The sequence below is a fragment of the Delphinus delphis genome, chromosome 20 (assembly GCF_949987515.2).
Source record: "Delphinus delphis chromosome 20, mDelDel1.2, whole genome shotgun sequence".
Classification (NCBI taxonomy): domain Eukaryota; kingdom Metazoa; phylum Chordata; class Mammalia; order Artiodactyla; family Delphinidae; genus Delphinus; species Delphinus delphis.
The window spans coordinates 27,894,195-27,915,211 of record NC_082702.1 but is presented as its reverse complement, the minus strand read 5'-3'; the positions used below and the strand labels follow the sequence as shown (position 1 = coordinate 27,915,211).

Sequence of the window (21,017 nt, the reverse complement as noted above, 5' to 3'; positions counted from 1 at the left end):
GGAGGCAGGAGGGGGAGAAGGAGGGGAGGGGCTGGGCCCCTTGTCTCCGCGGCTCCTCTCCTCAGTCCGCCCGGGGAGGAGGAGGAGGAGCGGGGCCAGCCGCCGCCGCCGCCGCCGCCGTCGTCGTCGTCCCAGCCTCGCCCCGCGCACCTGAACTCGCCGCGCCGCCCCGGGCCCCCGCGCCGCGCCCCGCGCCCCGGGCGCCCGGCCGGTGCGCAGCGCTGCCTTGGTGCCCCGGCGGGGCGCGTCCCCCGGGCCGCCTCCCGCTCTCTCGCGGCTCGCGTGGCCGCGCCTTTGTGTGCGGCGGCCGCGGCTCCCGGGCTCCTCTGGCTCCCGGTCGCGGCGCCCCTCCGGCCCAAGTCCCGCGCGCCGCCCCCGGACAACCCCGGCTGGGCGCCCCCGACGGTGGATCTAGCGGCTTCGAGGAGGCAGGCACCGGTCCCGGCGAGCCCCAGTCCCGGCCCCCGGCCCCGGGCCCGGCTCCGGCATGGATGTGAGATTCTACCCCGCGGCGGCCGGGGACCCCGCCGGCCTGGACTTCGCGCAGTGCCTGGGGTACTACGGCTACAGCAAGGTGACCGGGCCGGGCCAGGGCCGGGGGGCGGCGGGTCGGGGGCCACCTCCCCATCCCGGGCGCGCCCCGCGGTCCAGATCTCCGCCTGCTTCACTTTTCTCTCCCCTCTCCGCTCCTTTCCCTTTGCGCCTTCGTTTCTGTCCAACTCTCCCGCTCTACTCTTTCTGCCCCCTTCCCACCCCCCTTTTTGTCCCTCAGCCGGCGCTCCCCTCTCTCCTCCGCCTCTCCTCCCACTGTCTCCCCCCGCCCCAACCTGGCCGACGCTCTTTGGCTGCCCCAAAGAAGAGCAGCCCAAGAACTGCAAGGGGGGACTCGCGTGTGATTCTTTGTTGTTGTTATTAGTAAACACGATCGCAGTTCCCCTGAGTTTGCGGGGGGAAGGGGGCAACGCAGGAGTCCCCCATCTCGTGGTCTGATGACTTCGCCGCCCCCCTCCCAGCCCATCTCACCTCCCCCACGCCCCCGAGAGCTGGACCCAGGGCCGCTTAGCGAAGGAAAGGAACTAACTTTTGAGCGTGCCCTGGATGGGGTCTTCGAAGAGGGGAGCCGCGAAGTGGTGGGACCCCCGCAGGTGGCCTTTCCTGCCCTCTCGCTAGGGCGCTCTGGACCATGCAATGGAGGTGCCCGCCCCTCCCTGGTTAGCACTAGTGGCTTCTTATCTTTCATTTTGGGGGGAGGGGTAAGTTTGGCATTTCGGGGAGATCAGGGTTAGAGACCTCCACACCACGCCCTGGGTCACCCCACCTCCTTCACCTCCCCCTGTTCCAACTTCGAGGACCCAGCGTTTCAGGTGGCCAAAGGTGGATCTCAGAAGGGCAGCTGGCCGCAGCTCGGAGCGGCGAGTAGGTGCGAGAACCGCGGCCCTTGGGCCAGCGCAGCGCGTACTCCCGTTCTCAATCCTTTCCTGAAGCCCCCAAGGCCAAGCTTTAGAGGAAACATCACCCCGAGGGCGATATTCAGAGAAAGAGCTGTGCTCTGGCTGGCCTGTGCCTTTTGAATGTGGTTTTTCTTTCTCCTTCCCCCCTGCCCCTCCCTCCTCCCCTCCTTTTTCTTTCAAATCGCAGTTTGTTTATGATTGCTTGGATAACAGAGGAGGAAATAAGGAGCCTGCAGAAAGAAAGGTGCTATACAAAACTAATGAATACATAGCAGGAAGAGGAGGATTTGTATCTAAGAGTGAGGAACAGTTTGCTGTGCCCCGTGGCTGATGGAGGCTCGTCTTCCTTTCTGTTTGTTTATACTCCGTTCCCAACTCCAGTGCTGAAGTTTGTGAAACACCATTAGGGTCTCTCTTCCTCACCCCTCTGCCCTGTGTCATCATCACCCAGCTCTGCGCCTGGCACGGAGGGGCCTCCCAACAAGTATAGAAGGAAGGGACATCATTCAGTGTGTTTTAACCCTTTGGTGATGGTGGGCGTTCATGCTCTCAAAATTCCTAGAGTGATAACATTAAGCATTGAAAGAGAAGCAAGAAAAGGCCTATCCCTGTAGCTAGGGTTCAGGTTTAGTTTCAGGCCTCTGATTTTGGATTTACTCAAGTTATTAAATGCTTTCAAAAGTCTCCCATGTATGCTCAGTTAGGGACTTAGGCAGCCTAATTAAGTATGTAGTGTTTCTGAGAATCCACCTAATTGTTCCAGTGGGGTATTATTTATCTCCTTACAACTTAGCCTTGTGTATTCAAGCCTTGTATAGCTGGGCATGCTCTTATTTTTGGAAGCCATTACCTTGCCTAATGTAACTACTTCTTTCTCTGATTTAAGATCAGCAACACTCGAATGACACCAAAATAGAAACCTTTTGTACTAATCCAGTCACTGCAATGCGTGGCAAATCTCTCTGTTCACTAGGATCCCAAGGGTACTTCAAGGGACCGGAGGAAATTGTGGGTGTTTTGTGTGTGTCTCTTTTTATTTTTTGAGAAAGGCTATTTCGAGTCAATTTAAACTCAGAACATTTACTTCTGGGAGCGCCTAGAAAGCTTGCAAACAGACAATATTTATTGAGATGCTTGTTCAGTTTCAGGAGTGAGGATGCAAGATGGATTGCTGTCATATTTTCCTAATGCAGCGATTCGCCTGAAATAACTCGGTTTCTTAGTTATTCAGCAATCTGTCGTCTTAAGTGCTCTGTGTACCCAACTTATGAAAGTCAGTGCTTAATATTGGTAGAAATCAGATTGTACTTATTTTAAGGGATATTTGCATTTCATTCCTTGCAGATAAAAATACAATAATCTTTAAATTGAGCCACGATACTGTATTTCCCTACTCTTAATTTCAGAAGTGAAAAACCCAACTTTACTCCCCGTAATTTTTCCTTATGGGGAGAATGCAGTAGAAGAAGAAGTATTAACTTCATGGGTATAAAACAGCAAGTGCTAGTTAAAGGTTTATAGCATTTCATTTCATAGCTAACTTGTGTGTCTGAAGTGACGTTATTCAATAGATTTATACTGAAAATGTAAAAACCAGCGTACAAAGACATGCATGTATCTTATTTGAAAACACCTGTAATCATTAATCTTTTAAGACTTAACTTTTGATCATGTGCGTTATCTTTCCGGATGGGAAGTGATGGCTTTCAAAGAAAGTCTGTTTCTGCCCTTTCTTGTTTTAACGACCATCTGGGAAACTTTAGAAGAAATACAGAACCCTCCGCTCCAGGCTTAACAAGGGAAAAGTTAGCGCTTATCGTTAAATTTATTTACAAACCGTGAATAATAGGGTTTCATTCATTTCTCTCTTTAACAAATGACCCGAGTCCTTTGTATAACTTATATGCATGTGTATTATCTTCACATTCTGTGAGTATATGGATCCTTTTTAAATGTCAGCGCTCATCAAAGTGTGTACTCTGTCTATGGAGAATGGATGAAAGAGTTTTGAGGGTTCAAAAGTCATTGCAAGTAGGAGAATAACTTCAAATAAAATATAGCCAGGATCATTAAAATCAGTTAATAATTCATGAACCAGCCACTGATGTATAAACTCAAAGTCATCTCTATTTCCTCAGGGCTAATTTCCATTTTAATTTCAAGTGGAAAATCTACTGTTTGAACATTTCTTTTTCTGATGCAGCTAACAAATTAAACTAACACCTATATCTTTTTTTTTAAAAAAAAAGCTTTATGTTATTCAAGTGAATTAGTGACCCATTGTCTATATATCTGGAACTTTTCTTTCCCTGGGTTCAATTTGTCTTCACCAGTAAGAAGCTAATATGCAACGTATCAATCGGCATGTAGTGGTCAGAAGCCAGCTCTCCTCACCCACCCGCCCCCAAATACACTGTTACGTTTAATGTGGGTGTAAGCCAGGTACAATCACGCATTGGGTTAATAATGAATTTGGACTAAACTCTAGTTACTAGCTTTTCTGCATATTCTTAGGGCTTCCCCACCCCCTTTCAAAATACAGCTATTGACGTCTTACCCTATGTAGAATAATCCTATGCTGTTGTAACTCCATCTGGCCCAAACATTGCTTCCTAATTATTATATGTGTTATTGATCACTCTGCTTAATTAAGCTGTTCTGATGTGAGCACTTTCCCTCCACCTCATGGGCCTATCTACCTTGGCTAGCCTGAAGAATAAGAGAACCTGAAGGGTGGTTTGTCATTGGTCTACCTTATTGGAGCCCATGGTTCAAGTTGAGAACGTATTGAGAGGGAAGGGGGATTTGATTGAAACTCTCCTTAAGTTGATATCTTGCACTAGCATGAGAACTCATGATTTTATTTCTAGGGTCTGGAGTATGGGGGTGTTGAATTTTGAGAGCAGATTGAGAGATTTCCATGTCAGGTGTTTAACCAAGATGTGGAAACCACATTGTGAAAGAAGTAAAAGGTTCTTCTAGGGACCTTAGAGCAAGGGTCATAAACTCTGTCTGTAGGGACAGCCAGTTAACCTTCATGAAGCTAGAGGTTGTGGTCAAGTGGAGAACATGCCCCATTTAAAGGGGGAGCCTTGCTCAGCATTAGTAGATTGTTGCCATGCCAACATTTGACCCAGTATCTCCACATTCTGCAATTCTTTTTTTTCAAGAAAATGATAATCTGGGTTTTTATGGGAAATATCCTGAATTTTAAGTATTGGCTGCAAATTAACAAATACGTGAAATCATTATGTGGGACCCTCAAAGCATGCCTGTGTACTGCTCCTTTGCAACTTTTGTCTTAACAAACTCATATGCAGATGAGGATGCGAAAATCATTTTAAAATACATCATTTCTAGTTTACGTTCGACTCTGTGGGCAGTTCTACTACAGTGTTCGACTATGTGGATAATTCAGTTGAGTGAGTGGAGGAGGTATAATTTAACCACTTTCAGTGTAGTTCTAATCTAATAATTTGGATTCTATCATTCGTTAGTTTTATGGTCTCAAACCAATGGAGTAGTCATTCTAGGTCAGGAGCTGGCAGACTGCAGCCCACAGGTCATGGTCTGCAAGTTAAGGTTGGTTTTTGCGTTTTTCAACTGTTGAAAGAATTCAAAAGAAGAAGACTATTTTGTGACTGTGAAAACTACATGAAATTGACTTTTGTGTCCATAAATAAACTTTTATTGGAACACAGCCCCACTCATTTGTTTACATCTTGTTGGGGCTACTTTCATGCCACAGTGGCGGAGTTGAGTCATTGTGACAGAGACTGCATGGCTTGCAAAGCCTAAAACATTTATTATTTATAGAAAAAGGTTGCCAACCCCTGTTCTAGATGATCAGTCCACTGATGGTACCGTGATCTTCCTTTGTTCCAAGCCAAGACAGTAGAAAGAAAATCAAGATGGCCTAACTGGAAAGATGACTCTCTCAGAGAATGCTTCTGGAAATGCTTCTAGAACGGTGGGGTCTCAGCCCTGGCTTCAGCCATGGTCGGGTAGGAGGAGGCTTGTAGAAGATACTCAAGCTCAGCCTTACCCCAGACTAGTTCAGTAAGAGTCTCTGGGGAGGGGATCCAGGCAGCTGTGTGTTTAAAAGCTCCCCAGGTGATTCCAACACGCAGCTCTGGTTGGAAACTTTGTTTTAGGCTGAGGATCCTGAAGTGAGCAATGTCCAGGGGCAGTAAAACTGGGTACGAAGTTTGTGATTGCTATAAAGAAGACAAGACCTAGGACAGAATGGTTGGTTCCTGGTCGGCACTCAGGGCCTTTTGAGGCCCTTGGCAATTCCTAAGCCCTATTGATTTGGGCTCCCCTCCACATCCTGCATTCAATACAATATGACATGATACCATATCTGAGTTGATGTTGATTAGGTGGCTTATGTTTGTATTTTGTAGGCATTTAATTGAGCATCTATTAGTTTTAATTTTGTAGCGTGTGTGTGTGCGTGCACGCACGCTTACTTCTGTGCTGTGTGGCCAATTACTTTTTTCTACATTTTAAACATTTCTGTAGGCTCCTGAGAATCTTATAGTTCTAGGTGTCCGGTCTATGGTGACTACTGGATAAAGCAGTCCTGCTGACACAAGCTTGAGGTCCAGAAACTCCCCATTTTTCCACGTCAACCAGTGGAATATTGATGAGAACCATGTGCTCAGTGAAGCCTAATATACAGTTAGCCAAAGAATGTTAATTTTAGTCATTTCAGGTGAAGTCAATGGTTGTACGTGGCCACAGCCTTCAAAGTATGTGTGGTTATTTCAAGAACTGTCTACTCCAGGTCACAAACTGTCAGGGAGACACTGAATCCACTTGAGGACTTGTTTTGTTTACTTTGCACCAGTATTTAAAAAAATAAATTAGTTGTCTGTTTCTAAAAATCTTTGCATATAAATCTGGATTTCCAGTTTTTCTTTCATCGTAAATACTGGACCTGTACCCTGGCATGGCATCGTCTGCTAGTTGCCCTGATTCAGATGGCTGTGTACTCCACAGTTCACCGTGGTCCTCTCCACTCCCTCCACCTCACACTTCCTTCTGTATACCTCTCAGGTCCCAGGAGGCTTCGAGTTTGAAAACTTTGATTAGAAAGAGATGAAATTAAGCGAGCATCAAATGATGCTCAGACCTAGTGAAATGAGGTCACTGTCATCGGAGAAATACAGACCCAGTGTTCCTTGCGGTATGTAGGATAGTAGATGAAATGGAAAAGAGTAATTTGTGATCATATTATAGAGCCATGCTCCTCAAACTTGAGCATACACGAGTAATACCCAGAGTGCTTTCTGTAACACAGACCATTGGACTTTACCTCTAGAGTTTTTGCATCATAGGTCTGGGGTGGGGCTCTCAGGTGATGATGTCATACTGTGAGTAGCATGGCACAGAGGGCCTTCAGTGGTAAGGGAAGTAGTTTGTTCTTTGTAAGTTTATCAGCTAGAATGCTTTGGGCTGCAGGTAACAGAATAAACAATAAACAGTGCATAAACCCTAAAGACATTTGTTTACTAGTAAGTCTTTAGGTGGGCCATTTCAGGCTGTTTTGGATGGTTCAATCATGTCTTCAAGGACCCCCTTTACTTTTCTCTTTATTCCGCCATCCTTGGAATTTCAACATTCTCCTCATGGTCACAGGTTGGCTGCTGTAGCTCTAGGCGTCACATCCTCACATGATAGCATGCGAAATGAGAAGCAGGGCAGTGGTGTGGGTGGCAGTAAAGGAGCACTTTCTCTTTCTACACATCTCTTATTAAGAAAGAATCGCTTTCTTGGAAACAGTTCCACTAGACTCTTTCATCTTACTGTTCAGAAACGGATCACATGCCCACCCTAGGACAGTCATTGGCAAAGAAGAAGAGGACTGCTGTGATCAGCATAGACCAATCCCATGTCATCCCCTGGGGCTGGACACTTGTCACATGAGCATAATTGATGTTACGCTCCGTTAGCAAGGAAGGAGGCTGTTGGAAGGACACCCGTGTCTGCTGCTGAGCACGTTTGAAGAATTTTGAGTGGGCTAGCGTGTGGTAGGGGTTGAATTTTGTGAAGATGAATCTGACTTTTTGACTAGATTAGCATGGGGCCCGACAGGAGGTGGCGGTCAGCGGGGACCAGGGAGGACGCCACTAGCCAGTCAAGATAAAAGTGTGAGAAAGATTTGAACTAAGGAGATGTGAATATGGACGTGAAGGAGAGGAGGGCACGGAACAGAGCATCTCTGTAGCTTAGGAAAGAGAAAGAGGAAGCGGAGACGACTCAGGGTGTTTGAACTGGGGACCTGAATGAATGTTAAGACTTTGAACAGAAGCAGAGAGGCCAGAGGAGAAGCTGGGGTTGAAGGAAAGATAACACTGATATGGGATATTTGGGTGGAACATTCCCACAGAGATGTCAAGTAGGTGCCCTGGAACCTACCCGTGCCTTGGAACTCAGAGAGCTCAGGGTTGGAGAACCAAACTCTGAGGCTTCCTGTAAGTGATGAAGCGCTGGAAACAGAAGTCATTTCTCTAATAGTAAGGAGACGGGGTGGCAAGGACGCATCCTTGGTCTTGAGGGTAGGCTGGTGTGGTGTTTGGTAATCCAACTTCCCAGTTTGGGAGGCAGTATTTTAGGACGTAACACGTGAAACTCCGAAAATTTGGAAATCTTACTGTACCATGACAAGGATGGTATAAAAAAGGAGTGTGGGGCTTCCCTGGTGGCGCAGTGGTTGAGAGTCCACCTGCCGATGCAGGGGACACGGGTTCGTGCCCTGGTCTGGGAAGATCCCACATGCCGCGGAGCGGCTGGGCCCGTGAGCCATGGCCGCTGAGCCTGCGCGTCCGGAGCCTGTGCTCCGCAACGGGAGAGGCCACAACAGTGAGAGGCCCGTGTACCGCAAAAAAAAAAAACAAAAAAAGGAGTGTGTGTGTGTGTGTGTGTGATGATATATCTTTTCTAGCTTAACAGTTATTTGGAAAGAAACAGTCTTAAATGGCTATCATCAAGTGGGAATAATGCAAAATTTGCAATACCATACTTTACAACCACGTCAGCCATTTATGAATTAAAACATTTCATGTGTTTTTCTTTGTGTAAGAGATGCAACTTCAAACTGGATTTTGTGACATGTTCATGATGTCATAAATATCTTGGGGAATCTGTTTTGAGTGTGGTTAATAAGGAAGGACAGGATTTCTGCTAAGTATGCTTATAAATTCAGTGTATTTTAAAGGTGGATTCAGCACTCTTTTTAAAAAACCCTATTAAAATAAAAGGAGTAGAAGCTTTTATTCAAGGTCTGCATGAGCTTCTGACAGGTTTTATCTTCTCTCTTTGTAGTAGGTCATTTTATTTTCTTTGTTTCCTAGGTTTGTATCCTAATCCCTTCCTTTGGGAGGCCATGTTCTTTTAGATATGTTCCACTCTTGTATAAAACACATTAGCCATTGGAAAATGTCCCTTCTTGTATGACTAACATTCTATCTTTAATCTTAATTTAATTTTACTTTGTTTATAAAAGAATACTTGTCATGTCTTGATAATCCATAAATTAAAGAAATTGGCCAACATCAAGAAGTGTTTGGATTTCACTCTAAATACATATTTGAATGATATAGATTCGTTCTTTTGGAGGAGATAGATTTTAAGGTGGGCCCTTCTATTCCATATCTTGCGAGTTAAATGTGACCTTTTCTACACTGACTATAAATTGTATATATAGAAGAATTATATTAAATATTGTAATGGAAGTGAGTTTTCAAAATATTTTAAATTGATGTAGTGTAACTGTACTATAATGTGAGATTTTCCCAGCAATTTCTACAGCTAATTTATAATGAGCAAGGGATTTTGGTGTGCTGCAGAATAACAAAATTTTTCCACTTTCTTTTAAAAAATCTTCTAGATATAGGAAGGAGAAGTCTCAAATGCTGACCTGACTAGAACACTTTTGTGAAATATGTATGTTTGGTTGGAAGTTGGTTTTTCTCGAAAAAAGGATGAGTTAAATTTAGAACTATTGAGTACTCATAAAGCGTACTAGTAGACTGTTTTGCTACTCCTTTATGCCTGTCTCCAGGGAGAAACTCAACTCATTATTTGGCTTACTCAAAAAATTCTAACAACAATGTTTAATGGAGAAGTGGTTAAACTGTTGTATAAGTAAAAATTCTTTGGACTCCAAGTGGGGAAAAGTCCTCAAAATGAGTTAAATAGAAAAGGGGTTGTAAGTTTTGCTTCAGGCATAGCTGGATCCAGGTGTTACAAAGGGATGCTGTCAAGACTCCTTTATATTAGTTCTGTTTTCATCTGTTCAGCTTCTCTCTCAGTCAGGTTATACTTGGGTGGTGGGAAGATGTTCAGTAGCAGCTCCAAGTCACACCTGCACAGCTCAGCTTCCCCAAGAAGGGGAGATTCTCTTCCCTGCTTGTTTCTGTACCTCCTCTGCACTGAGTCTCATTGGACAGACTTGGGTCACGTGCCCAAGCCCAACATCACATACCCATCTCAGGATCAGGGGCGCATACTGGCAGCCCCATGGAAACCACATAGGCCAAGAGTCGGGAGCAATGGATCCTCAGAGGGAGAGCAAAACGCTGATGTCACAGCAAAGGGAAGTGGGCATGAGGTAGTTAAAAAAAAAAAAAAGTCCATTTAAACTGCTAAATGAAGTGGAGCTTGACGATTTTGACGATTTTTGAGGATTTGAGTTGTCCATGTTTCTTATCCTTTGTGGAAACCAGAAATAGCTTGTGCTTATTTAATGCAAATGTCATCATTGTTATTTGCCAAGCATTTATTAGGAATGCACTTCTTGTGAGGGGCTGACATTAGATGTGGTCTGCCTTCAAGAGACCTCTAGTTTGGTAGGAGAGCAGGTGTGCATATGTGAGTGTTCATGAAATTCGTGTGTGTGTGTGTGTGTGTGTGTGTGTGTGAATATGTGTACATAGGGAGGTGTTCTAGGCAGAAGCCAATGGTTGGTTTGGTGAAAGTGTTCCAGAAATGGTCAAGGAAGGGGAAACTTCAATGTAGGCAAAGAAGGGCCTGTTAGTTAGGGTTCACCTGCAAGTAACAGAAAAAAAAACTTGAGGGAATTCCCTGGTGGTCCAGTGGTTAGGGCTCCGCACTCTCACTGCCGAGGGCCCGGGTTCCATCCCTGGTTGGGGAACTGAAATCCCACAAGCTGTGCAGTGCGGCCAAATAAAAACAAAACAAACCAAAAAACCCCCCAAACAAACAGTAACACCCCCCAAACCACTTGAGAAGCAGTGGCTTAAATGAGATAGATTTTCTCTTGTCCCTAATGAAGACCAGAGGTAAGTAGTTCTGGGCTGTTACGCGGGCTTCATAGACATCTGGGACCCAAGCTGTCTCTAACTTTCATGTGACCCTTGTCCTTATGGTCCAAGGTAGAATGCCAGTCATCATCATGGTCCAACCGGCAGGAACGAAATGTGGTCAAGGGAGGTCTCCAGAGGCTGCCACAGGACACTTGCTTCTTTCTCACTGGCCAGAACTGAGACACATGGCCACACCTGTGACTGCCAGGTTGTGGCTGGCCACATGCCCAGGGAACACTCAGTTACTGCAGAAGCAGGGGTGAGTGCCTATGAGTGAGTGATGGGTGAGGTCCAAGGAACCCTTTTGGGTATCTCCAAGTTGGAGATTTCGTGAACAAACTGTAACATTGTATTTTGCTAAACTTCGTTCAATATTTTCGGTTTTATTTGCTCCTGGAGGGTCCTCTTTTGGTGAAAGAGATACACTGTGCTATCTTTTCAATCCTTTCTTCAGCTTTGGGGTTTTATTTTGGGCATGCTTAAAATACCCGATGATTGATCTGTGTCTTTGTAGGAACTGCAAATCCGATGTCCTAATATTAATTCATTACCTATATTTTAGGCCCAAATTTTTCTTCTTTTCAAAATACCTCTTGAATTTTTACACTGCCATTTCTCAGGTCCTAACTCTGGGTAATAGAGTTTTACGCACAAGTCAGTCTTCAGTTGCGTTTTTTAAAACTAGATTGTTTTTCAACTGATGGGTTTCCTTTTTGATCAAACCCAGCTTACCTGTGACTCATCGTATCCACACATTCACCAAATCTTCTTCCCCAGAAACCTGCAGTTCTTTACGCCCTTTCTCCTCACTTAACCCTCTGGCCCCCTTCTTTTACCCTTGACCATGCAACCTCGATGGCAAAGACACGGCAGCTTCCTCAGCCCCCTCTCCTTTTGCTGTGTAGGCTGTGTCAGCCCTTGGTCAGCCTCATTTCTCAACTTTAGGGTAACTGAACACTGTGTCCGTTTTCCTTTCTAAAAACGAAAGCTCTCTGAGTGTGCTTGGGTCCTTCTGTTTATCTCTTTATTCTCTTGGACATTCTCCAAACGGAGAGTCCAAGTCGCCTCCACTCTTTTTAAGTCACAGTCAGACCAGCTCTCCCCTCACTCTTAGGAGGGAACTCACATCTTTCGCTTCATGAGGAACGTTGATATTATCTGCTAGGAATTGCTCATGTGTCATCCTCATTCATGTAGGAACCGCTTCTCTCTTTTATCCAGACCCAGAGGAGAGCAGTTTCTACTCTTTGGGAGAAATTCCCCCAACAGCGTCATTCCCTTTCTGATTGTTGAATATTGGTTCTGCGGACAGCTCCCATCTTTCCCGTCTTAGTCCTTTTTCTACTTTCAAATGTGCCCAGATGTCCTCTGACCTCCACTACAGATTTTCCAATCTACAGTTTGTTGAGGGCCACCTCCCTTGTCACGGCTTTGGCTGTCTCCTCATTCTATCCACATTATAGTACATGTCATGGTTTTGTTTAAGTCACTTTTTTCCCTTACATAAATTAATGTGAAATGAAGACCATCTCAAATGGAAAACCCTATCACTTCCCAGACATAGAAGAAAATCCTAAAGATAAATACCAGGGGAGTAAACAGTATTCTGGAGAGCTCACTGGAGACCTTTCTGGCCTCAGGCTCTGCTCTCTGTTTGTTGAAAAGGGGGATTTGCAAGTGTTAGGGAGGTGTGGAAGATGTGTTAGCACCAGACTGAGACTCTGGCTTTGATTTTATCTGGAGGCTTGAAAGGAGTTCAAAACAGAATGACTTTCTCAAGATGTAATTAAACATTCTTTCTTCCTTGTCTCTGGACCTCGCAGAGCAGTGCTTCTATGAGGGATATGCATGCGGGTCAGCTGGGGGTCAGGATAAAATGCGGATCAGCGGGTCTGGGTGGGCCGGAAGGTTGGCATCGCTAACCCATTCCCAGGTGATGCTGTTGCTGTTGGTCCTGGCTATGCTGGTAGTTGTGAGTCCTAGAGAAAGGACCATCCACATCGACTCTTCTGTCTGACTCTGTGGACCGCCTTTTTAACATCTCTCTGAACAATGGCGCAAACAAGATGTCTCTCCCTGGGCTTTTCCATGTCTTTCCCACTCAGGCCCACCTCAACACCCTGCAGTCTGCTTCTGTTCCTCCTTGCATTACTGACACTACCTTTTTCCTCTTCTCCTGTGAGCTCTGCCTTGCTGGATCAAACTTCATTCATTCCTGCAAGAATGTGAAGTGCCTACTTAAGCTAGATCCTGCTCTGAGCCCTGGGGCTATGCTTTCCTGATGACTATCCTTCTGTGTCCTGTGATCTCCCATGTCTCTGGTTCCCAAATATTGTATTGACATATTTGGGTACTCCTGCTCTGTTGTCTTGTCTGCGGCTTTCCCTCCTCTTCCCAGGCGGTGGGAATGTCCTCCCAAAGCTTGGCTTCTTGCTCTTTTTCCCCTGTATTATTTTCACTTTGTATGTGGATCTTGCTTTCTGCCTTTAGCTGTTCCCTCTCTGATGTTGTTTGTATCGGCTATCTATTGCTGCGTAACAAAGTAAACCTTGTGGCTTAAAACAGAAAACATGTTTTACTTGTGATTCTGCAAGTCAGTAATTTAGTCTGGGCCCAGTGGGGCAGTTATTCTCATCTTGGCTGGATTCGCTAATGTGTTTGTGGGCAGTGGCAGGTTGGCTGTGAGGCTCTGTTTCTGGAGATTGGCTGACTGTCCACTGGGGCCCCTTGCTTCTCCTGCACATACGTGTAGTCTCTCCCCTCCAGCACGCCAAGATGTACACAAGTGCCTGCATGGTAGTAGCATTCTGAGAAGTGCAGAGGGCCCTTGAGCTCAGGCTCAGAAATTCTGTTCCTTCTACCACGTTCTACTGCCCAAAGCCAGATTCAAGGGGAGGGGAGGTAGATTCCATTTCTTGAAAGGAGCTGCTGCAAAATCACATGACAAAGGGGCGTGGATACAGGGAGGTGGAAGAACTGGGGCCTTTTTCGCAGTCTTCCCCGAGGCCTCAAAGCTTCATCTCTGGCTTGATCTACATTTCTCATCCCCTATATGGCAGCTCTCTATAGGATATCACCACTTCCCTGCCTGCCATCAGTTTAAATCAAACATAAGCCATATGGCAACCTGCATCCCTCTGCCCCAGAGCTCCCCTTCAAGTTTTTACCACTTCTCTCAATGCCCTCGTCATTTTCGGATACAAAATATTAACTGTGATTACTTGGCCCCTTTCATTCTCTTAAGGCAATAGCTCTTCATGCCGTCTTCATTTTTCTTCTCATGACCTCTTTTGCGTCTGTCTTCTTTCTTTCCACTGCCAGTGTCCTAGCCAAGGCCTCAGCCATAGCCACAAGCTCCTCCCTGACTCTCTGTATTTTTTAAATTTCTCCCGCCTGCAATCAAATCTGCGCTCCACTTCGGTTTGATCCCTCAAAAGGGTATTAGTCTAAGCATCATTCTCCCTCTAAAAGCACTTCCAATGGCTCGTCTTTGTTTATACCAGTGCTTTCGCAGATTTGCCACCTCCTTTTGGCCGTATCTACTTACCACCAGTATTATTTATTAAAAATGTTTTTACATTGACTCACTTTTTAACTTATATCACTGTTGCGTAAGGGAACCTTGTATTGCTGGCAACATGTAAAAATTACCCATACAATAAATGCAAAACTATTAAAATTAAAAAAATGTATGTATATATCAACTAAATTAATCCAGTATGCATAATAGATATGGGATAATAGATAGGCATAATAGATATGGCCTACAAGATAAATTGCTTTGTCCTCAACTTGACATTGAAGACCCTCCATATCTAGTATCAAAGTTAACCACATTAAGCAAAAACAAAATGCCTTAGAAAAAGATTGTTGAATTTTATTAAACACTAGAGTTCTGCTCAGGGTCATTTCAGTGGTTATAGATCAGCACCACAAAGTAGGATTGCCTGTCTTAATATTTTCGTGCATTGCTTAGACATATCAGTTGTTTTGAAAATATTAATTTGAAATAGCTCTTTTTGCTGGCCCTCAAAGCCCAGTTGTTCACAGTAGATAACTTTCTTGGTAGCATAATAGCCTTGCTCTGTCTGAATTAATAATGTTTCAAATACTGTTTCCAATTCTGGCTTTGGTTTAACAGGTTTTTAACTGCCAGTGGGCTAAATTTCATACTACACATTCCCTTTTTTAATGGCTTGTCTTAATCCTAGATTCCTAGGAAACACTGTAGTTGTGATATATACCATTTTGATCATCTGAATATCTCTTCATGGTTAGACACTTTGAAAACACTGGCACTCGAGCAGGTGCAAGATGGCAGGTTGTAGTTGGCATCCATCCCGCTTCCCTACGATTCTTGAGCCTGTGTGTTTATTAATGTGAAACTTGTGGAATCTCAGGGCAGAAACCAAGTGAAGGAAAACCAAGTCAGGCTAAAGAATTCTGATAGACTAATACGAAAAGTAAGAAGAGTGACAAAAGAAGACAAGAAGGGTGACAATAGTTGAGAGTGATCGAGAACATTCTTATCTAGAAAGAGAGACAAAAAACAGTGTCCAGATGTGGAGAGGAAAAAGAAAAGGGTATTTTTTTTTTAAAGAGGCCAGTTCAACCCTAAGTTAACAGATAACTTTTGGACAATAGACAATACCTCATTGCTTGACTACTAAAATTTCCCAGCGTAGCATAACCCATATATGAGAATTTAACTTTCTGGGAAATTTTTTTCTGATGATGTTGTTTGGCCATCATACTTGATGGTTGATGCAGAATTCTTGTCCTTTAGTTTCTTATCAGAAATGATGGTCCTTTCTTTAAAAAAAATTATTTATTTATTTATTTATTTTTGGCTGTGTTGGGTCTTTGTTGCTGTGCACAGGCTTTTCTCTAGTTGCGTCGAGCAGGGGCTACTCTTCGTTGTGGTGCGCAAGCTTCTCATTCCGGTGGCTGCTCTTGTTGGGGAGCATGGGCTCTGGTCACGCAGGCTTCAGTAGTTATGGTGCGCAGGCTCAGTAGTTGTGGCTCCCAGTCTCTAGAGCTCAGGCTCAGTAGTTGTGGCGCATGGGCTTATTTGCTACACGGACTGTGGGATCCTCCCGGACCAGGGATTGAACCTGTGTCCCCTGCATTGGCAGGCAGATTCTTAACCACTGTGCCACCAGGGAAGTCCCTTAAATCTGGTGCTCAGTCCCTATTAAAAACTGTTTTAAGAAATAATATATTTATGGAGAATGGCCTGAAGAAGATGCAGTGCATCCATTCATCCAGATAACCTAACTTAAAGTGAGGCTTCTGCCAGCCTGCGAGCTGAATGCTTAGGACGACACACTGTTGTACACCCCAGTCCACATTTGCCTTCACTGGGTATCTCTCAGGTGTCGATTACACACTCCTAGGACTTCGCATTGAGCGGAATTATGAATAATAGTTTCATGAACATCCTTTTTTTGGGGTTCTGTTTAATTATAGTCCATTACATATTCATAGTGTCTTTTTTTTTTTTAGGATGACTTGCCAGAGGATCTTTTTAGGTTACTGTATCAGGAAGAGCTGGAAAAAACATCACTTGGTTTTATCTAATGGGTATTATTAATCTTGTTATTCTCATTTCTTTGCATTGGCTGTCAGGAAGCTTGGAGTCCAGCATGAAACTTATGTAGTAATTATCCAGACGAATAGGATGTGCATTCCTGAGTGCTAGTCACCTTGGCTTTATTATTTTAATTTTTTTTTGCCTTGATTCTTAGAAATATTACCTCTCTCTTTAGAATCAATTGTACTTTTAAAAGTCACCCAGGGGCTTCCCTGGTGGCACAGTGGTTGAGAGTCCGCCTGCCGATACAGGGGACACGGGTTCGTGCTCCGGTCTGGGAGGATCCCACGTGCCGTGGAGCGGCTGGGCCCGTGAGCCATAGCCTCTGAGCCTGCGCATCCGGAGCCTGTGCTCCGCAACGCGAGAGGCCACAACAGTGAGAGACCCGAGTACCGCAAAAAAAACCCAAAAAACAAATAAAAGTCACCCAATTCTTTTGTGGAGAAAAGCAACTTATGAATAAATACTTAAAATACTTCTAAGTACAATGAGCATGTTTGCATAGTGTCAAGAATACTTTGAGTATCTTTCTACAAGAGAAATTTCCACTTAGGAAATTAAAGTCTACTGGTTGTGTCAATATTGTAAAAATAAAAAACAAACGTATCCCTTCCCCTTTTGGTCTTTTTACAAGGACGAGTATAACTCTCAATTTATAGCGCTTGCCAGAGTTCCTCTCCTTTAGGATATTTCCCCCAGAGTTAGGGAATCTATTGAAATGATGAAAACAGGGAAATTGGGATAGCCCCTGAGCCTTCAAATCAGTGTTTGAGCTCTCTTATCATTCAAAAAGTACTAATTCCTAAATGTTCACATCCTGCCATCATTAGCATCTATCTTAATTGAGTAGATGTAGTTTTAATTTTACCTGAAGACTGTTAAGATTACCCCAGCATTGGGGGTCCGTTGGACCAGTTGTCAAGTGGAGACTGGTCCACATGTGCATCCTAGGATCGGCGAATTGGCTCCCTAGGGGTTGGAAAGCGTTTCTGCGCACACCCAGGGCATTTGATCTTTGAGAAAGCCCTGCTGTCTTGGCTCAGGGAAGCCTTCCTGATGCCACGTGAGCCCTGCCCAAATTAAGAGAAGCAGTTAACCTCTCATAAAACCAGCCACCCGCTTAGATTGCTTTAAAGTGACTCATGGCAATGCAGATGTACTTTACCATTGTCTTGGTGCCACTGTTTTGTTTAATCAGCTTCCTGAAAAGTGGGAAACTTTATTTTGGTAACTTTGGAAAGCAGCCTGACTCATTCCTCCTTAGGTTGTTTATCTAAGGTTGGCCCAAGAGGTCTAATGGATTTTAATGACTCCAAATATCGAGCAGTTGGCAGGCTGGCAGGGTGTGTGGGCAGAGGCCAGGTTTGAGCCACTTTCCACAACGTATGGGCTCTGTGATCTCCAGCTCGCTCCTGAGCCTTTCAGTGTCTGCATCTCTAAAATGGGGATTCTACTCTGCTGGGTGGTGGATAGACATTGGTGAACGAAACAGAGAAAATCCTGCCCCGTAGCACTAACATTTTAGAGGCTTATAAACCCAGCTGCTCTGTGGGTCATTGTGTGCAATAAATAAGCTTACTTTGTAGAGAATAATGGTAGACCATCTATAACATAGGGTTGTTGTAAATATTGACTAACTGTCTATATACTAAGCACTTCATTAATATTACATATTATCATCGTTATTATTCTAGGATATTATTTTTAGCCGAACATCAGGTAAATTTCTTAAGATACGGATAGACTGTGGAACATAGACGGTGGGGAAAGACTCTTGCCCCAGAATATCCCGACATATGAACAGAACTATTTGGAGGACTCTACACCTTAAACATTTATATGTGGACCCTCTGTTCTTCGCTTAATATATAACTAGGTCAGGGTTTCTCAACCTCAGCACTATTGATGTTTGGGGTCAGATAATTGTTTGTTTTGGGGCTTTTTGTGCATTTTTGGATGTTTAGCAGCAAACCTGGCCTCTACCCACTAGATGCCTGTAGCACCTCCAGTAAAACAACCAAAACCATCTCATTGCCGAATATCCTTTGGGGGGCAAAATCGCCCCTGGTTGGGAACCACTGAGCTAGAGGAATATTTTGGAAAACTCTGTGGCTTTGTCATTTAGAAAGTGCTAACTGGGATGAATCATTCCTTCGTTACAAAGGGCATTTATCTAAATATAGGGCAATTATTTCTCTAGGGCCTGATGGAGCTAAAAGGATGCTCCCTCACTGTGTGTGCCTCGGAATAGCTAAGAAGGCCAGTGTCCATCTGGGGGGGAGTCACCAGGGAAGGAAGTCCCTGGACCAGGTAAAAGAATCAACACTTGTCTTGACATCTGGCAACTGTTTTCTTTCTTTTTCCTTCTCTCTCTTTTGTTTGGGGCTCTCTCTGGGTTACTAGAAATAACTTTTGAATTTGCAAAGCTGTGTGACATAGCAGATTGAGAAGAGAAGGTCTGTGTTCACTAGAGGGAATAATTGGAATGAGTGTTCATGAACTTGGGACTTGGCTCAATTAGGGTTCACCTGTGTCTCTAGATACTTGAAGTAAGTCAGTCACAAAGCTATTTGGAGTGAATTGTTAAAACACCACCAATGACTGGTTCTGTGCAGTGATTGCATGAAATAACAGATAGGATCTGGGTGTCAGGGTTATTTCTCTTTCTCGTCCCATTTCTTCTAACTTGGGGGGCACACTCCAGTTGATTATTTCATATATTTGGTCATTTCCAGTCTACCTGCTAGTTGTTATTATTATTTTTTAGTCTTGAGCCACGTGAACCCCAAGCTCAGAAGTCTTTTCTTCATTCTTCCCTCAGATATTTTGCAGTGGCTACTCTGTACGGTATGGCGCGCATAGACGCTTAAGAAATAGCGTCGGCCTTCTAAACTGTGAGCTCCTGAGAGCAGTGACCATGTCTGTCTTATTGGATGCTCTGTCCTCAGAACCCAGCACTGTGTCTGGTGTACAGAAAAATCTCCAGTCATAACTAGTTGGGAGGTTTTTTTGCTAATAGACGGTGGCCATTTGCTTAAAGTTTTTATAGGCTGATTACTTTACACATTCCTTAAACTGACAGGATGTCTTAAGGAACCCGTAGCAATGTGTTTAAAAGAACGAATGTTTTGTGGTGGTCCAGCGTTTCGCAAGCAATAAATCGCAAAGCCTACCTGGCTGATCCTTCCCAGAGCAGTTGTCACCATGACCCTCCCCTCTCCACCATGCTTGGAATTCCCAAAGGAAAGGGGGAGCGCTGCAGACAACAATGTCCCCTCTCTTGCCCTGATCAGGAGGGTTTTATTGTCAGGAAATCCCCCTTTTCAGGGACTTCATTGTCTGCATCCTCGAACCAGCCCTCCCTCAACTGCAGCTCCACCCCCATCCCCTACCAGCCAACGAGTTCAAGGCTTTATGGAAATGAAAAGTTGCTCTTCTTCACAAAAAAAGATCGGGGGAGATAAAGTGATTAACACTTATTTTGTTCGGGAATCCATCCGAGCTACCATCCTTGAACACTCGTTTGGCTTGTTGGAAGGGTAATCTCTTTCAGAAACATTGGACAGAATTGACCAATTCATTATGTATGTAAGTCTGCTTAAGAATGTTTAATTCAGTGAGTCCTCATCGCTTGGCTTTGTAATCTCCTGCCTTGGCTATTCTGTTCTCTTTGAGTTTCTGCAACTCATTTCTCCCCTGATTATTGAATCTTTCCCTGGACATTCCAGGCTTGGTGGAATCTCAATGAATAGATTTATGGGGGAAGAAAAACTCCACACTCTTTCAGTTAGCTGTCGATGACTGGATTGTTCTGGGGTAATTAAACTTGGGCAGCTACAAATTTGAGAAAAGTACGAGAATACTTAAGCCAATGGGAATGTGGGAGAATGTCTTAGAGGCAGCAGTAGCTTATAAGAAGTAGCTACTTTGGCCAATATGGGCCGTTCCTGGAGAGCCAATCCTGGAAGAGCTAAATGAAAACAAATGAACATTTAGTTCTTTATGGGCAGACCAAAATTTTTGCGATTTAAAGAGAGGCACAAATAATTCAGTTGTGGGTATCTCTCAATGGGATGTATCGTACATTTTTTCATTTTCTTTTCCTTTTGGATTTACCTGGCAGGTTTGTGTTATAAATTAATATAGTATTAATACTTATAACAGGGAAGGGAGGGAGTGGGGAAAATACAAAAATATTGGGAAATGTTGGAAGGGCGTGTGTGTGTCTGTGTGCGCGCGCACGCATGTGTACTACACTCCATGGGACTCGGATGGACTTCCCAGTGGTGGAAAGCAGCAGAGGCGTGAGAAGAGGCCCTCCCTTTGGTTACTGCCTTTGTAACCTACCAGTCCACTGTCACCGATCACAAAGAAGCAATAAAATACATTCATACATGCTTGACAATAGCCACTGATTTGAAATTAATGTTTGCCCCTCTAGGTGTAGGTGGTGAAGTTGCTGATGGCAGGCTGCATGCTTCTTAGCAAGCGGCCAGATGCCTGGAGTAGAATTTGATTTATTATTTTATTTTGTATGTGCTCTACTGTCTTAGTAATTTAGGTAGGTGCTCTGGACTCCAGATAAGTTTTTTTTTTTCCCATTTCCTTTCCAGTAGGAGGGCTTCAGGGAAAAGGGCAGAA

At 44.4% G+C, this 21,017-nt stretch overlaps 1 protein-coding gene across 1 annotated transcript in view; it reads left to right on the top strand.

The window, feature by feature from the left end:
• Positions 1-487: 487 nt before the first annotated feature.
• Positions 488-21,017, top strand: part of TOX3 (TOX high mobility group box family member 3) — a 105,269-nt gene continuing 84,739 nt past the window's right edge. The window contains exon 1 of the mRNA XM_059999174.1: positions 488-574. Coding sequence (XP_059855157.1) covers positions 488-574 — 87 coding nt within the window. The remainder of the gene's footprint in view (positions 575-21,017) is intronic.